The sequence below is a fragment of the Perissodus microlepis genome, chromosome 18, assembly GCF_051167445.1.
Source record: "Perissodus microlepis isolate ML-2025 ecotype Zambia chromosome 18, ASM5116744v1, whole genome shotgun sequence".
In the NCBI taxonomy this organism is placed as follows: Eukaryota; Metazoa; Chordata; class Actinopteri; order Cichliformes; family Cichlidae; genus Perissodus; species Perissodus microlepis.
The window spans coordinates 19,576,245-19,594,846 of NC_140478.1; the positions used below are offsets into that span (position 1 = coordinate 19,576,245).

An 18,602-nucleotide genomic window follows, 5' to 3' on the forward strand; every position below is an offset into this window, starting at 1 on the left:
TCACGAGCGTCAAGAATGCGCGCGAGAGAATGCTGAAAAAGCAGGGCTTTTAGCAACATTAGCCAAACAAATAATGACGAAGACGCTGATATTTTAAAGCTATTATTATTGTGAATGTATGTATGCTTTCAACTGGAATCAGGCAGCCTCTTCAAAAGCGGCAGTACCGACATGTGCGCGGGCTGGCAGTAATTACTATAACCTAAAGACGCATATTAACGATTTTAAGCTAACTAGCGTTTAAACAAACTATTTCCCCTGCGCTCTGCGGAGACTTGGGGAAACTGGAAGCAGTGCCTCTAGGCAAAGGAAGCATTACCACTAAGAAGCAAGCCTCTCACCAACAGGTCCTAGTAACCATAGGGAATTTAAACTTACCACAAAAACTCCCCGGATGAGTGTTAGCTGAAGGCCTAGCCGGTCGCGCGGGTCATGTGCTAACGTGGCTAAAAGTTAGCTCTTCGCGTTAACAGGACATTGTTTTTGCCTTAACTTTTAGAGATACCCGACTAAAATGTTCGGTTCCTCGAGATCTGGAGGTGTACGGGGAGGTCAGGACCAGTTCAACTGGAATGAAGTGAAAGTCGACAAACACAGAGAAAACTATCTCGGTAAGTACAGGAGATGGTAGCCATCTGTCTGCTATCAGCAGCAACCAGATGCGGTGCTGCTCATATAGCTCTAACTGAGCTCTTAAACTACGCACACCACGGCCTCACATGCAACTCTCCCATACCTTTTGTTGTCGTTTCCCTCATTACACGAAGTCTGGATTGGTCTAATGGCTCGGGTTTCGCCTTGTCTTTCAGTCTACACAAAGCAAGTCCTAGCTTTCATTGCTCCCACCCCTGAGCACAGACACGTAGTCTCTCCGTTATGTGAGCCTACACAGTTGCCAGCATGCCCAGCAAACTAACAGCAGCTAGCCTACATAGCGGCCACCGCCGATGAAAAATAGGACTCCCAAAAGTAACCCTACTTAAATTGTTCAGGAACGTGCATTTTAAAAAGCACTCATGGAAAAGCATCATATTAATATTATTGTACAGTAAGGTCCTCATTATACTTGATGTTAGCAGCAGATGTTAAAATATATTGTTTAAACACGTGGCTGTGGAGGGGAGGATGCTAATAGAAAGATTAAAAAAAGTATTTTTTCTTTTAAGTTGTACATAAAAAGGAAACTTAAAAAAAGGGACAATACTAACAATACCAACATCATCTTTGCCATGACTAATGAATAAGTCATTTTAGTGTGGGGCCCCTAAAATCCAATAAAGTTTGTGTTTGTGCACATTTTTTGTACACACACAATTATCGTGTGTACACAAGACATTTTTTAAATTGACTTTACCCTCCTATACGTACTGTAAATAATTTCAAAACAAAAATGCACAATTCTTGACTATTTGGGGAAAAAACAATGTTGACACCATCTGGATGTCTGTAACACAGGCTTCATTCAGTGTTATGCTACGGCTCAAAACATAAACCTTTCACAATAAAGCTCAAGATCCTGTTGAGAGTTTTCAAAATAAACTGAATAAACCTTAGACTCAAACGTTAGAACAGGCTTTTCCCTGCAGCATGCCCTGTAATAAATACTCGCAAAGAAAACGGCGGTCGTTACAACCTATGTCTAAAAATGTGTAGTTTCATGCATCGGTAAAACACTCTACTCCAGATACACGACGCCCAGCTGGAAACACTTCAGCTACCCGAGATTCACAGAATTTACAGAAAATGATAAATTTTTGTGATTTATATCGTTATCGATGATAGATGTTTTATATCGGGATATGAGATTTTGGTCATATCGCACAGCCCTACTTAAGAATGAAAAGGAAATTATCATACATCATATTCTGGAATCCGTCATCTTTATCACGTGTCATCACTTCCTCTGTTTCCAGGTAACTCGTTGATGGCACCAGTGGGGCGATGGCAAAAAGGCAAAGATCTGACATGGTATGCAAAGGACAAAAAGGGTGGTGCACCTTTGTCCAGGGAGGAGGAACTTGCTGCTGTCAAGGCAGCAGAGGAAGAAGCGTTGATGGCTGCACTGTATGTACAACTTCCCATAAAAGAGATAAAACGGGAAGTTTAAACTGACCAGTTTAGTAATTTCTCATTTTCCATTATCAATTTAGAGGGCACAAGAATATAAAGAGACAACCGACTGGTCTAACCAAAGAGGTGTGTGACTTAAATTATGAATGATTTTTAAAAAAAATAATCTGCTATTGTTCAAAAGCTTAGTAATGTGAATTTTTATTTGACTTTCTATGGCAGGACCTTGTAGAGGTTTGCAGGAGGGACGAGGCTGATGGCGATGAGAGAAATGTTGACCGTGTTTCTGGTTTAGGAAGCTCCAGGTGACTTCTTTTTATGTTTGCTTTTTCCACATGAAACAGTGATGTTTAAAGGTGCTTTATTTTTGGAGTAAAATAAATAAATATAGAAAAGCAACAACATAAAAATAAATGAACATTTGTTAAAAGGACAGTATGCATCACTAAGGTGAAGGTAGAACCTGAAGGTGAAGGTAGTTTAATCTTTATCAGGGACTCTTGTTTTAAATTAACCATACACTCACTTTATTAGGTACCCCCTTGCTAGTTCGTTGGGGGTTATTAGGGTTCAACGCCATTTTGCCTTCAGAAATACTTTAATTCTTCGTGTTATAGATTCAACAAGATGCTGGAAACATTCCTCAGAGATCTTGGTCTATATTGGCATGATAGTACCTCACTGGATATCTTATGTTTTAAGTAAAAAAAAAAACCCAAAACAAACTATTCTCTGTAAACGCTAGAGATTGTTGTGTTGGAAAATCCCAGTATATCAGGAGTTTCTGAAAAACTCAGACCAGCCCATCTGGGACCAACACCAATGCCTTGCTCAGTGTCACTTTTCTTCACCAATCTGATGCTCAGTTTAAATTTCAGCACATTTTCTTAAACATGTCTACACATCTAAATGCACTGAGTTGCTGGCTTGTGACAGGTTGATTAGATATTTCTTGAACGGGCGTACCTAGTAAAGTGGCCAGTTAGTGTATTTGATAAGTCAGCAAAAATGTAAACTGTCATCATGGAAAAAGTGGTGTCAAAAGAGCTTCTTTTTTCAATGTTTTGATTCTAAAGTGTCTTATTGTGTTTTCAATGTTTCCATCTGCAGTGCAGGGTCTCGGAGAATGGTCCTGTCCCAAAAAGAAAAGGAGGTTGCTAAAATGGGCTTGCCGGTTTTTACAGTAAGATTGTGTTATTACCTTTTTTGGGGTAGTGGTGCTTAGATATTACTCTGCTTTGAGGCATTTTACACTCTGTGCAAAAATTAAGAAATGCTTTTTGTCCAGCACGTCAGGACTGAAGGTCATACAGAAGCTTCAGCAACAAAAACAAATGAGAGTGCAGTAAAACAGGTGGAGGAACAGAGGTGAGACTGGATAATTACTACTTGTAAAATGTTTCAGACACACAAACTTTTAGATTTACTGGACAAAATCTGACCCTGTGTCCAGTTTCTTAAGTTTTCTTTTAATAATAGCCAGTGAACAAATGAATGAGAATGCATAAATAATAATAATACTGATAATAATACATTTGAAATGAAAAAATAATGTAATTTGTTGAAATGTAATCTTCACTACTTTCTTTACCCTCTCTGAAGGCATGACAGTAATAAGAAAAACAAAGAAAAAAAGAACAAAAAGGAGAAAAAGAAAAAGGAAAAAAAGAAAAAACGAAAAAGGAGAGACTCATCCTCCTCCGATTCTGAGGACAACAGGAAGAGGTTGGTTTATTTCTGCATTTAACGTTCAAACACTATTCAGCATGAGTCTGGACCAAACTCAAAATATGTTTTTAAAATCGTGTTTTTAAAGACGGGGGGCTGTGGAGGTAGACCAATCCCTGGCTGCTCCCACTTCTAATTGGAAGTATCTTTGGGCAAAGAACCCCAGTCTGCCCTCAATGCGTCCATCGGAATGTGAGCGTGTGCGTATTAGGTTAAAAGTGCTTAGGCATGAAAAAAAAAAAGCACTTCCTCAAGTAGGTGTGTGAATGGGTGAACGAGTTTTACATTAAGAAAGCAAAAGAAGCGCGTATTCTCGGATTTTCCTGGAATACGTGCTTCTTTTGCGGTGGAGGAACACCAAAGTATTTGCTTACGGAGCTTGCTTCTTCGACATCTTTAAGAGTTCTAAACAAATGTCTGTCCTCCTCCAGAACATCTTTTGTACGCAAACGTGCGTTACAGCTTCTTATCTGGTGCGCGTCTTTTATTTTGATAGCGAACCACTTATGTGCAGCCCTGTTTATATTTTTAAATTACATTGCAGTCTTTTTGTTGGGAGCCAAATTGTTGTGTCAGCACTAGAGGGCAGTGAGGCACTGTCTTACATACAACAACTTCACTTGTTGTGTTATATATGGGGTGCATGCGTCACAAGACTTTCTTTATATTTCAATTGAAGAGGCAGATTAAACATTGTTTTTTATGTGCTTCAGTAACTTGTGCGATAGGAAAAGAATAACAATAAACTTGAACACAATTTTATCAAACAAAAAAAACAGCCAGTTATTTCCACTTGCAGGTGCCGTTTATTCTCCCATACCCTCACAGCATTAATCCCAACACTATTTGTTTCCTTGTACTTTTTAGGCACAGAAAGGACCACCATCATCATAATCCATCATACGTTAGTCAGAGCGGAGCCAGACCCCATGACAGCCACTCAAGGGGGGGAGCAAAGGCCGAGCGACAGCGCTCCAACCCCCATCATCGAAGGCAGCGGCACGACACAGACTCCTCTGATGGAGGATCTCCTGTCCCTCGCAACCCTGCCAGCCACAAGAAGGCCCCTGCTGGTGCCACACAAAGCCACAGGCGGCGCCATGACACAGACTCGGACGACTAATGTCGTGCCCACCCCCACCCCTGATTCAAACATGCATAATGTGGACAGAGTGCTCTACAGCAGTTTGACAGACCCTCAAGACCTTATTTACTTGAACAGCCAAACAGACTGTGGATGCACTCTAATCAGTGTAACAGACTTTAGCCTCAGGTTTTAACTTCTTCATTCAGAAGGTTGCTCATGTGACACTGGTGTTTTGGTTTGACAGTTTTTGATCACGTCGAGTTATTTAATCATCAAATATCAAGTACTCTGTATTGCTTTAAGCTTTGTATTTTGGGGGTTTTATCTTGGATAAATATAGAAACTTTTTTCCCAAAGCAAGTGGAATGATTTTCTTCCTTGTCCTCAAAGCTTTTATTTAACATTAGTTCAACCCTGATCATTGTTACTGCAAGCACACACAATAATCCGTCATGGAAATTCTTAATGACCCTGTCATGACATGACTCATTCAGGTACATGAACATCTTTTTTTTTTTTTTTTTTTTGTAAGGTTACCATAAAGACATGGTGCAACTGCCACTTTTTGCACAGGAATGTTGCTTCAAGGGCTTGCTGCCAAAGAAGCCTTCTACGATTATAATCAAACTGGTAAAAGAGTGTATGTTAATAAGTATTTCTTTTCTTGAATCTAAGCATGTAGTTTTGGTGCCTAACCAAACAGTGACAGGGAGAAAAAACCCATATCAAAACAAATAAAATGCATAGACTTGAACCCCATTCTTTTGAGTGAAAGTTCTATTCGAGCCGTTCACCTGACTGCCTAAGCACTTGCCGGCAAAAATCCCTCAACACAAACTTCTATTGGTTACATTTTTATATTGGAAAACCTAAACATTTGCTCCTTCAAGATGCTTCTTGACACCTTTTTTTTTCATCTATACATCTCCGTCTCATCCTACTACTCAGACACTGGCCATTTTCCTTTCTAAGTAATCCCTCGTCATTCTAGGTTCAGCTCCGACTGGTGCGATACCATTGGAATGCTCTTTACTGGTCATAATAGAGTAGTGTTTGCATTTGCCTTGAATTGGTCTGAAAGAGGGTATTCTGTGGACTGGCACCTGGGGGGGTACACTAAAAAAAGAGCAAGGCATTCAAAAAGAAAAGTGCAAAAAACTAGGCTGGCCCTTTTTTTTTCTATTTATATGGCCGAGTACCGTTAGACCACCACACACAAACCAAGCTGATGAAGCAGCAGGAGAGAAGGCTAGACAAAGCCACCCTATGAGGGACCCAAGACTCAAACTACCTCCTCTTCCACCGCTACCATACTCTCCTGCCATGTTTTACAGGCTTGGCTGCATTAACCGTAGCAGCCTAATCAACCTGCAAGAATGTGGTCCTAGATTGCCACCCTTACACAATGTGAAACAGGGTGTGCTCTTCACATAACTGCTTTAACCTAAGCACTGGGTGGTTTCATCACCTTGGGGCAACATATTTCTTCCTAGGTCAAGGGGTGATAGCCTTAAGAAGTCACAGACACAAGTTTGGGGCCTTTGTAATAGTAATTCTATTAATGCTGCAACTAAAATCAATTGCCAATTAATTGCTGCACATACGTGTTCTCATATTCTGTTTTAGATTGATTCGCTGAGCAGAAATAAATGCCAAGGTGATGCCTAATCCTTTTGTCTAAATAGTCTAAAACTTCATTTAATTCTGTAATAGTTGATGTCAAGGGACAGCCTACAAAAAGCAGCATAAAATTAGATTTTATTACATGGTGTGAAACAAAATGAAAATCAATTGCAGGATCAAGCTTTACATAAGAACACAGACAACCTTAAGAGAATAACATTACATTTTAGGCAGCTAAAAATCAAACTATGCAATCAGTTAAAACAGCCACACCCTTTACAAATAAGTTTTGGGGGGAGGGGGGGAAGTGATGTGTCTCATATTTAAAAAAAAAAAGGCATTTATGGACGGCCAGTTTACAAAAGAAAACCCAACGTGCTGCAAAGGAAAACATTGGCACTAATGTCATAGCTGCACAATGCAAATTCCCAGGTTTGAGTTCAATAAAAGGCAAACGTTAATAGAGCCCTTAGTGAGGATGCTAAGCCGCTCCTTACAACAAATTAACAGTGTATGGCTATAGTTATTAGTGGGCTAAGAGTTCCTTTGCAGCTGTATGATGTAAACACCCAGTAGATAATAATGCATGCCCTTAAAGACAAACAGACTACATCATGCAGTTTTGCTAACAAGTACATTGCAAAGGCAGCACATATTCAACCTGAGACTCTAAAATACAAGAATTCAATGCAGGCTCAAGAGGCTGGCTCCTCCCTGTTACCCCAAAGCAGGTAGATGTGAGGTCAATGCAACATTTCTTAGTTTAAAACAACAAAGGCTGGTAGGTGTTCACAGATTGTGCGTGACGGAGGTGGGGGGGCAATGTCAGTACATATAGTCAATGCCAGTGTTTATACTTATTTTGAGGCGCTGGTACTTCTAGTTACTGATAAAAGTTACCAGTAGTAGTTGCAAGTAGTGCATAATCAGTGTATGATTCTTTATCATTTCTAATAAAAAATTAAAATCAGTCCTTACAGTACGTGTAACCTCAACTGCATTGAGTTTGTAGGCCAACATCTGCTGGTAAAGTCCCTGCCTTTGTTTTTCTATTCAATGCACACATGGCTGCCCAACAGCCAGAAAGACAAATCACCACAGTAGGATTTTAAAGCGTGCAACAAGCTGCCCCATTACCAAATTTATTTACACTTACATAAAATATGAAAAAAATAAAAATAAAGCTGCTTTACAAGAATAGCCCACCCCCCACCACTGGCCTGCATGTTTGTGGTAATAACAGCTGACACGAGAGCAGCTTCCAGTACAACGTAACTCAGTTTAGCAAGATCTTAAGAGTAAAGAGCAAGGTCAGAGATTGGGGTGGAGGAGATTGGATTTTAAAATGCTGTAATCATTAATGGTTCTTGAGTTGATTAGACAACCAGTCCAGCCCTTCATAGAGGCCATCTCCGGTGGTGGCACAGGTCGCCTGGATGTACCACTGTCGGTTGCGCAGGGAATGAAGATTGAGCTTGTCTGTGAGTTCTGCTGCATTCATAGCATTTGGGAGGTCCTATAAAAAAAGAAGGTGAGAAATCATTAGACAAAGGAAAGGTGAAAAGTGTTTATGATGTACACCTGCTTATATAAAAGACTTGATGACTTACTTGTTTGTTGGCAAACACTAGCAGCACGGCGTCACGCAGCTCATCCTCTGCCAACATTCTCAGGAGCTCTTCACGAGCCTCTCCACATCGCTCTCTATCATTGCTGTCCACGACAAAGATAAGACCTGGAGCAAGTGCAATCAAATAAATGGGTGTAAATCTTCTAAATACAAACCAGAAGACATGTTCAAATAGACTAACATGAGCCATCAAATGTCAGGCGATGAGGAAAAAAACGTACCCTGAGTGTTTTGAAAGTAATGACGCCACAGCGGTCGAATTTTGTCTTGACCGCCGACATCCCATACAGTGAAACTGATGTTCTTGTATTCTACCGTTTCCACATTAAAACCTGGAGATATGAAACAAATATTCACATTAAAAACAAACCGAGTCTTTAGGCTTCCTTCCTGTGTCATGTAAAACAGTTTTTGTATTACCTATTGTAGGGATGGTAGTTACAATCTCTCCGAGTTTAAGCTTGTACAAAATCGTTGTCTTTCCAGCAGCATCCAGACCCACCATGAGTATCCTCATCTCCTTCTTCCCGAACATTTTAAACAGTCCTGCAAACATATTCCCCATGGCGGCTGGTGACAGGAACCCAAAAAGTACAAAAAAACAAAAAGAAAACCTGTGAAGAAAGAGAGGAGTTGTTCAGCTCCAATACAGAGACGTGCTGCTGGTAAACATAAGAAAACACCAAACCGTGTTCCAACCTCCCAAATGATGGACACACTGCCTCTGATTGCTGCGACAGCAAACTGAAGGTCTGAGTATGTGTTGATCACACCATCCAGGCTAGTAAAAATTGCTAAGCTAAAATTTCAGTGAACAAACTTCAACATCGCCATACATTAAATAAAAAATATTGTGTGCAACTTAAATACAGTTTTAAAAAATACATGTGTATTACTATTATTACTCCCACTGCACTTAATATACATATAAAAAACAGTGGTGCATTTTTCTGCATATAGCAATTTGGTATTTTCTGTACACTATTTTTTTCTATTTTTATTTTTCTAATATATATCTCTAACTTGCTTTTAATTCCTGTCCCTTATACTGCTGTAACAAGTGCATTTCCTCTGTGTGGGATTAAATAAAGTCTATGTCCATGACTAAAATTTTGTTAGCCTCATCTAACCAGTGAGATGGATCTTGTGGAGTGATCAAATCATCTTACAGACAGCTACATTTGCTTGTGCCAAAAATATTAAAGGTGAATGTTTGAAATTTTGCTGTTATTGAGTGACGTGGGCAGCATGGGAGTGCAACTGTAAAGGCTGTTAGACAATTTTAGGACATTTTTAAATATCCTCAGAAATCAGTATGATGCTACTGTTGTGCTAAACACAATTATCTGTAAGCAGTTTTCTATTATCGCACTCGCATTAATCAGTGTGATGTATACTATATGCAATATATGAGCTTCTGAATACTACTTAAAGGCAGAAACTCGTGGTAGCACCAACCTCGATAAAAGGGACGTTAAACACTCCGTGACTCCTGAAAGCTATTAAATAAAATTATAAGGAAACTCGCTAGCTGTCACACTGTACCAGTATTTGTCTTTTCAGTCTATGCAACATGTTTGGAACCGAATATTTTACGCGGCTTACTGGAGCATTTTCAATATTTAGCTCGGAGCAAAAACTTTCAGAGCAGGTAAACAAACGGTGATGCTAGCTTGTTACGGTGCAACGCTAATAGTCGTCCGACCCGCTCAGATTTTAAGAGTACCAACTTGAGAAATAAAAACAACAATTGCATTTCTATTTATGTGTTTCCCAGTTACTCTGAATATGAAATCATGTGCGAGAGAGTACAAAAAAACCCTCCCACGCACACAGAAGGGAAGGACAGACTCGTCGATTCAGATAATTCCGCTAACAAGCTGCAAGTCAGATTTTTCTGACTATGGTGATCGGAATCGCACACACAAAAGCCGATTTTGCTTGACAACACATGGTGTTTTGTACATTTACCTTCAGATATTGTAAAAGCTACCTTTTCTTTTTTCTTTAACAAAAAGTCTCTCTTGCACACTTACTCAGTTGAAATGTTTTGTTCCCTCTAGGCGTTTCCTTCCTTAGGAAAATGGCGACAGTCTGACACGTCAGAGGTTCCTGCAAAACTCCTGCGTTCACCGTGCCGGGAGAAGTGTCTCCCCCTGTGGTTGCGGGGAGAAACACACGCACACATGACAGCCTCCACTGTTCGTTTTTTTGTTTTGTTTAGTTTTTGGGTTTTTTTTTTTGTTTTAGTTATGGCACTATTTAGAGTAAAAATAGCTTTACCTTGGACTGGCAAGTACAAATGCACGATAAACATGCTGTGTCTATGACCTGTTGACTTTAATTTACTATTGAAATTTAATCTTAAATTTCCCTGAAAACTAGGAATAGGAATTTATAAAGTTTTTTTTTTATACCAGTGCCATCATTGAATCTGCTCACCAGCCCTTATTGATCCTTGATCCACTTTTATACATAAACAGATTTTCAGTGTCATCAAAACTGATTTTTTAAAACATTTTAAATCCCAAACAGACTACTGCCTATTTCTAGATGTAACATCAATCTATCAGTTAACATCTAAAATCGAGTAAATAAAGGCAGACTAGTATGGCATTCATTTTCTTTCAGGCTTTCTTAGTTAAATAAAATTTTTGTTACACATCTGCATTGATGAGCTGCTCAGTTGGGAAACTGTAGCGGTAGCACTTGTGGTGCACATCAAATACATGACACTCCTTGAAGTGAATCCCATGTTGCGTATGTTGCTGGTGTTTCCACCCCGCTTGAAATAATTATGTTACAGACATTACAACTAACACTGCTATCATCTGTCTTCATGAAGCAATGCTTTGTAATCATTCGTCTTCCCTGCAATGACTCTTTTTTTATGGCAACACTAGACACGCATGTATGACATTGCTGATCTGAAATTAATGTGCATTGACAGCAGCTACAGGGATTGATAAAAGAATTGATAAGTTCAGACACATACAGTTCCAATGCTTTGAAAAACTTGGAAGCGGTTCCCAAGTGGCATCATTTTTTTTTAAATTCCTATCCCTGCTGAAGACCCACTAACTGCTAAAGTTCCCAAGAGTAGCTTATTAGTTGCTCGAGGTTCACCTCCTTTCCAACCGCACTAATCAAAACCTGAAACACTTCATGTATCTGAGTCCACAAGTTACTTGTGGTTAATCATTCAGCTTTATAATATTCTTCTTGACTGATAAGTTATGAAAGGAAAAAAGTCAGAGCCCTGTCTTATGAGCTCATTTCAGCTTCTCTTTGGCAGAATCTGTTGCGATTGCCACCATTGATACAGCTACTAATTTTTCCTGCAGAGACCCGACCTCTGGACTTTCCTACTTCTATGAGCAAGTCATATATAATTCATTTTGAAGTTTCCATCTTTTAAGTTAAGATTAAACAAGAAAATCCGATCCACCTTTTCACTTGTGAATATTGGGAAAGTTTTTAAAAGCTATGTCAGCACTGGACAAGATGCTCAACCGGAAACTTACATCACAGTGCCTACATCTAGCTTCTATATACAGTCTATACTGTAAGCACTGATTAAAACAAGTAATTTTGACTCGTAGTGCATTCCAGTGGTAAATTAATAATCAGTAAAGAAAAAAATATTTTGAAAATCTAAGAATCACTGGCTGTATTTATTTTTAATAGACTTCGGTTCCACATCTGAAAAACAAAGCCAATGCAAAAGTGCCTTAGACCTGTGTTACCTCTGATGGCCAGCAGTGGGCAGCTCTTCTGACTGCAAAAAGAAGTCTGATGAAGACTATCTGAAGCCAACCCACCGTCCGAGTTTAGATATGACCTCAGGAAACAATTTTCTGTTGAAAATATGGTGGCAGTCACGAGCTTCACTTTATTCAGCAGTTAATTATGGTGACTAGTTTATATTGGTGACTAGTATACTGATAAATTAATCACACACACCAAAGTTGACTCGTGCTGGGGGTGGATTGCTGGAGGCTCAGACATGGAACTTGGTTAAAAGCGACTGCCAACAGTCTGTATACCAATTATCATTATTATTACTATTATTACTATTATTATTGCTATTGCTTCCAGTGGATGCCACACACTGTAATTGAAGAGGACAAAAACCAAGGTAAAGATGTAAGAAAGAAGAGGTGCAATTTAGGATTAACGATAAAACCACTATCTCCCGATGTAAGTAAATGATTCACTGCTGGATTTAAAAACTGTAAACGCATCCAGAGTACTCACAGTATAAACCCAGGACACACATAATTATATTTAAGGCCTGAGCAATTTTGCTTCACTTTTCCTTTTTAATTATTTTAAACATGTGCGTTTATACCCAAAGCTTGCTGCAGCGTGCATCATTTTCTATAGTCTATCATAATTTTTTTGATTCAGATTCATTTGAGTTTCTTTTCTTTTCTTTTCTTTTCTTTTCAATTTTGCAGTTTCCACTTCCTTTTGTTCCATGACCAGGCCAATAAGGGAAAAACTAACCATATTATTACCGGGACAGTTGAATTTTAACCAGGGTCAACTATGCCTGCTAACCCCAGCAGAGGGGGCAGCAGGAGGGGAGAAGGCCAGGAGAGAACAGCAGGAGGGGAGACTAGTGAAGGACCACACACTGAAGTCTCATAATGCCATTCACTCTGCCACCGTAATTTGTGGTTTTGCCCCGCAGAATGCCATAGAGATCGCTTTCAGCATATTTTCAAAGCAACAGTTGTCCTTCTTTAAAAGTGTGGAAGGTGTTTAATAGCAGCAGTTAAAAGTTTCTGCAAAGTGTTACTGTCTTTTTAGTTTGGCCTACATTTTTCGGACAGCTGTCGGACATTTGAAATCAACGCTGCCATCCAAAGCAAACGAAAAATAAATACATTTTATTATATATAGTTATTAGAAAGAAGCAAAGACCCCACTATGTTTCTGTTTGTTTGCTTTTAGAGATAGAGAGCACACAGAGAACTTTGTTGAGACAGTCAGGGAGGGGGAGCATATTGGCAGAGTGTATACTGCAAACTGTTTCTGTCAAAGCAAACAAGCTGCTAAGTGACAAAAAAAAAAGGCCAAGAGTTTCTGTTTTTCAAAAACAAATCCTGACATGTGCCAGTTTGCATGACTGTCATGCTTTGAATGACACGCTTTTCTTAGATATGTAAAGATGATGTAATCTGTGCTTTTCTAAAATGAAAAAGACCAATTCAATTCATAACACAAGGCGTGGAAAAAAGCAGGAAAATGAATGATATAAATCTGATGAGTAAACTGGCATTCTTACTTTTAGAACATTTTAAAGGCAAAAGAATACGTGGTGTACATTATAACAGTTGCTATGCTCATTTGTATCCACAACATCTGTGCTCACATTGTGGATGTGTCTTTCTGTCGAAGAATGAACACTGTACAGTCTGTTATTACCTGTAGTTAGTAGAGTAAATTAGAGGTTTGTCCACGTTTGTGTAGTACTAACAAGATTAGAAAACATAACAAAGCATTTCATTCTCCCCACTGTACTGTCATTATGAACATCTGAAGTGAGTGCAATTAAAATATTGATATCTAATGCCATAACAGAGAGCTCCTTTTTGTAATCCCAAGACAAGCTTAAACTGTTGCAAATTTTCTCGTTAAAATGCAATCAAATACTGTCAGCTAGCATTGCCAGCATTGCACTGTTATTATACAGAGCCCTTACTGAAATCTACAGCAGTTTCTTTTGGTAAAAAGTAATAGTGGGCTTGAGAAATAGTTCGTTAATCTTTCCAAAGGACTTTCAAACTTTTTCTTTGGACACGGGCTGCTTTTTCACTCCTTTTTTTATCCAGCCCTTGTACTTCACCATTTTCAGATGAACAGTTTTTTTCCTCCTTTGTTTATTGAACCACTTAACACTAACCTATGATTCATTCAGGCATACAAAAGACACCTAACTCAAGCGATCAAGCAGTATCTACACCTACCAGAGAATTTAGCAAAGAACCAATTTTAAATGACATCTTTCGTCACTTAGTTACTAGCAGCCTGTCACAAAAACAAATTATTTCTTCCCATTTCTTTAGATGAGTCTCTGAAAAAAAATAATGGAGACTGACATGCATAAAACAGAGTTTCTTCACCAACCAAGTGATTCTCCAAGAGTTATTATCCAAAAAACTTGGCGTGGTGTGCAGTGTGTCCTTAAAGGAGGAAAGTGGACAAGTGGAGAGTAAAATAAGGGATAGCAGACCCAAAAAGCTCTCTATAGAAGATGAAAAGTGTATGCAAGTCAGGAAAAGGAAGGAACAGGAGAAAAAAAGTCCTGACACAGGGCCTAAGAGATGCATCTGGCACTTTAGTTCATCCATCTGCAGTTTACTGAAGCCTCAGCAGGAACGATCTCAGCTGAAAGTTGGCTGTCAAGAAATAAGATAAGGGATAAAAGGCTGAGGTATTGCAAATTACACACTAACTGGACTAAAAACAGGTCTTATGGGGCGAAGAATCCAGATTTCAAATGCCTGCACACATAATCAAATGCTTGTCAATATTGAGAAGGTCAGCAGAGAGTACAACAGTGAGTGTCTACATTCATCTGAAAACACGGTGGAGGCTCTGTTATGGTTTGGGGCTGCATTTTACCCAGTGGTAATGGGGATCCTTTGAAGGAATTACTAATGCTGGAAAATACTATCAGATTTTGATCCAGCATGAAATACCATGTGGAAAGTATAAGATTGGCAACGTCTTCATTTTTCAGGATGACAATGATCCCAAACACACTGCCAGTGCAGTAAAAGCACAGCTGGATAGAAAAACACACAGTGGAACACTATCAGTCATGGATTGGCCTCCCCAGTGCCTGGACTTCAACGTTATTTAATCAGTGTGGGATCATCTTGACAGAGGACAGAACAAAAGGCAGCCAGCATCCAAAGAAGAGCTTTGAATGTCCTTCAAAAGCCTGGAGATTTCTTTTATATAAAAAAAATCACAAGAAAGCTTGGACAAGAGAGTTCATGTTGTGTTGAAGAATAAAGGGGGTCACACTAAATATCGACTTTCACTTTGTGTATTTGCAGGTGTTTCCAAGATTCGCTGCACCTATCTCGTGTTTTCATATCAAAATATAAAGAAATGAAAGGTGACTCAAGACGTCTGCACTGTACGGTATATTTTTTATTTTCTGCATTTTCCACAGCAACAAAACAATGACCCAGTGTTTTTGCACTACTTTACTTTGCTGCTAAATAATTGTTCAGGATGAATCATCAGTAGCCCAGTGAGAGAAAAATTCAATCACAAAGACAACCAAAGAGTCATCAGGATGATTTAGAGATTCACTTTAAAATTTTACACTTCCAGACATCACTGATGTTGACCGCTGATGGGTTTCACTTGTTGAAAAGAAACATTTTATTTAAAACTTTGCATGAATAAAGAATTTCTTTTCAAAGAGTTTCATGTTGTGCGTCAAAGTTTTTTTTTCTCAGATAGTGAGAAATATCCATAACTAAATACTTGTCCTTTATCATATCCTGACTTATATTTCTATGATTTCTTGTACTATTGTATAAATCACCCTGAAAATGAACACTGGCTGGAGGTGATTAATTGCAACAGTAGTTTCCTCATGGTGACCCATCGCTAAATCTCCACAATCTTCACACATCCACAAAATCAAAGTCTAAACATTAAAACATTCATTGAAGATAAATTGTGCAGATCTGTCCATAATCTCAGCAACTGCCTCCTTAAATTCAGGCAACAGAACTTTTACTACTTTTTGATATATTTACTTTGAGGCAGACTTGTTGCAAACTGTTGTACCCGGATGACTTAGAAGCCAAACAACAGAGTAAGATATGAAAAAGAAAAATATTGTATTAAGTAAAGACTGAACATTTGGTTACTGGTAATATTTTTCCCCTCGAGGAAATCAGCATTTAGCAACATTCATAAAGAGCCGTACATTTATTTAGAAAATCTCCTTCATCCAGGTAACCATTGACACTCTTAACCAACTAAGCAGCCATCTGAATGGCTTTCCATTTACGTTTACTGGTCCCATCTGGACCAAGGTAAACCACAATACCTAAATCAAAGAAAAACAGAGACCGAAAAAAGAAAAGAGAGTAGAGAATAAGGCTTTATTTGTGCAGTGAGTTTGTCAGCTTCATCTGTCAAATATTCTCTACCTTTTCACTATAAAAATGTCACATCTCTTCCCACAAAAAGTTTGCTAGAAGTTTGGAGTGGAAGTAAAAAAAAGTAGCATTAAACCTTTCTTTATTTCAAATGTACTCCATAGAACTAAAGAAAAACCCCAAACAAAATCAAGTCCCAGTTTTCCTTTTTACATACAACCACAGCGCAGGTGCAGCTGTTGAGATGTGACAACTGAGATTAGTACAAAAAGTTACAATGCAACTTGTCAAATTCATATTTTATAACTAGATATTGTCCCACATGATTTAGCCAAGTCATATATCTGGACTTGGAGATAATCCCTTTCGCTGGAAAATTATAGCTTTGGGCTGAAAACAATATTGTCTGTGAACATCTGCAGACAAATAGGCAGAAATAAAGCTAGATAATCTGTAAACTTAAGGATCATAATAATACAGTGTTATCTTTTATTGAATGAGGATATTAAGTAAAAGCAGCAGAATTTATTGGATTGATCATAATATGCATTTACAACGTACCATGTAGGGGGTCGAAAGTACAGTAAAGATCCCAGAGGCAAACGCTAAATCCAACATACTCCCCGGGGAAAGCCAGCGGTAATATCCAACTGAAGGGCTCTTCTCTGTATTCCTTTTCGTCTTCATATCTCACTGGATACTGACAGCTGTGATGTGTGGACAGACGACTAGAAATAGGACAGTAGGGGGTTTATATATTACACCCCCTCCCCGAAAGCACACACACAAACACGCAAACGCAAACAAATTTTGATGGCATCATCACGCTTAACAGCTTTCTCCAACACATGCACAAACTTGCGCACACACATACACACATGTGCCCTCTTTTTTCTTCTTTTTTAAATAGCCCCCCCAAAATCCCCTCTTTATTCATGTTAAATGTGTCCCTAGAAGCCTTATGCCCTCCTGGGGGGCCACGGCCTCAGACGGGATAGATACAGTAGGACTCCAAGAAATGGCCTCTGTCTGGAAGGATAATATGCTTCATGTTTACTTCTGTGATGGGAATATGGACTACGTCTTCACCTATGAAGCATTTATGGCCATCTCCGCCTGAATCAGTCATTTCCAAATCAAAGTAATTTTAAGCTGATGAGACAGAAAGCAGAGCTCGTCTGTTGTTAATGAATGGAAGATGGCTGCCAAGGGGCAAAACAGGCTTTGCACAAGGAAGTGGGTAAAAATCTCAGTAGGGGCCTGACTCCCCTCTGAGACGAGGCCTAGCAAGGATAAAAACGCTCAGTAAGGGGCTTGGGAACACTGATCTAGTGTGTGTGTGTGTGTGTATGTGTGTATGAAACAGGCAGAAAAAAAGAATGGGTGTGAGCATGCATACATTTCTATGCACAAGAGATGTTTTATTTGTAATCTCACGAGCCTTCGCATTGCGTTAACTAACTTATTTTGGACTTGGGGTTTTGTGTTGTGGGGTTCCATTAATCTTAATAATTGTGATAATAGTCGCATATTATGAAATGGCTCGGAGGCAACCAATAGACTGCTGTGTGAGTCGTACAAAGGAGTTGGTTTGGCTAAGCAGTGTTGGAACTCGGATGGACAGGCATGGGATACCTCCCTCTGCGTCTCATGTACTGGATTACGGGGGTGTGAAGCAGGAAACAAACCGAACATTATTACAACGACCTGCATCGTTGCCATGAGAGGGTCCATGCTGGCCTCTTCCATTGGCAACAAGTACGACTGGGCACCTTACCCCACGCCTATCACAGTAGGGGGCGCCACAGAGAGAGACAGGCCGGGGCAAAAGGATAAATGTGCACCAGTGTCGCCTGCCAGTCACCTTTGTATGGCGATTGTCGGCGGCCTGAAAAGGTCGTTAAGGGGATTTACATAAAATTTTGCACTCCGCCCCGGGCATGTACGTAAATGTTCGATTCAATATTGAGTCAATACTACTTTAAGGTTGTTTGAGTATTTCACGGCACAGTTTCTGGAAACAAAGGTAATGAGGTGGCTTGACTGAAATGCATCAAAGCTCAGGTTTGGAAAACATCAAATCTTTTTCCCATAAAACTACTTGCCCAGTGCAGAATTCTTCCTTCTTGATGTCAGAAAGTATTTGTAGTTTGGTCTTTTATTTTTAAAATATTCTTTTAGTTTTACTTCCAGTGTGACCCTTTCATTCATTCAGTTACCACAGGATATGTGGGAGCCAGTGGTGTTGATGGGAGATGGTGACATCCGTGACAGATGGCTGAGACAAGCTCTTCAAAGACGTACTTCCTCGGAAAGGACATGAATC

At 39.3% G+C, this 18,602-nt stretch overlaps 2 protein-coding genes across 3 annotated transcripts; one reads left to right on the forward strand and one right to left on the reverse strand.

Annotated features, from left to right (window-relative positions):
- Positions 1-3: 3 nt before the first annotated feature.
- c18h1orf35 (chromosome 18 C1orf35 homolog) lies at positions 4-5,639 on the forward strand. Its single transcript, XM_084912480.1, has 9 exons — positions 4-347; positions 500-611; positions 1,914-2,064; positions 2,151-2,196; positions 2,293-2,375; positions 3,181-3,253; positions 3,359-3,438; positions 3,673-3,795; positions 4,666-5,639. Exons 2-9 carry the CDS (start codon positions 515-517, stop codon positions 4,919-4,921), a joined length of 909 nt encoding a protein of 302 aa, XP_084768606.1. The 5' UTR covers positions 4-347; positions 500-514; the 3' UTR covers positions 4,922-5,639.
- Positions 5,640-6,626: 987 nt separating this feature from the next.
- arf1 (ADP-ribosylation factor 1) lies at positions 6,627-17,000 on the reverse strand. Of its 2 annotated transcripts, XM_084912482.1 has the most exons (6): positions 16,838-17,000; positions 10,175-10,294; positions 8,559-8,752; positions 8,360-8,470; positions 8,119-8,243; positions 6,627-8,024 (listed from the first exon to the last, which is right to left on the reverse strand). In XM_084912482.1, the coding sequence occupies exons 3-6, from the start codon at positions 8,701-8,703 to the stop codon at positions 7,866-7,868; spliced, it is 540 nt and encodes a 179-aa protein (XP_084768608.1). In that variant the 5' UTR covers positions 8,704-8,752; positions 10,175-10,294; positions 16,838-17,000; the 3' UTR covers positions 6,627-7,865. The 2 variants fall into 2 exon arrangements, with proteins under 2 accessions (XP_084768608.1, XP_084768609.1); XM_084912483.1 differs by lacking the exon at positions 16,838-17,000 and having other exon boundaries at positions 10,110-13,045.
- Positions 17,001-18,602: the final 1,602 nt, after the last annotated feature.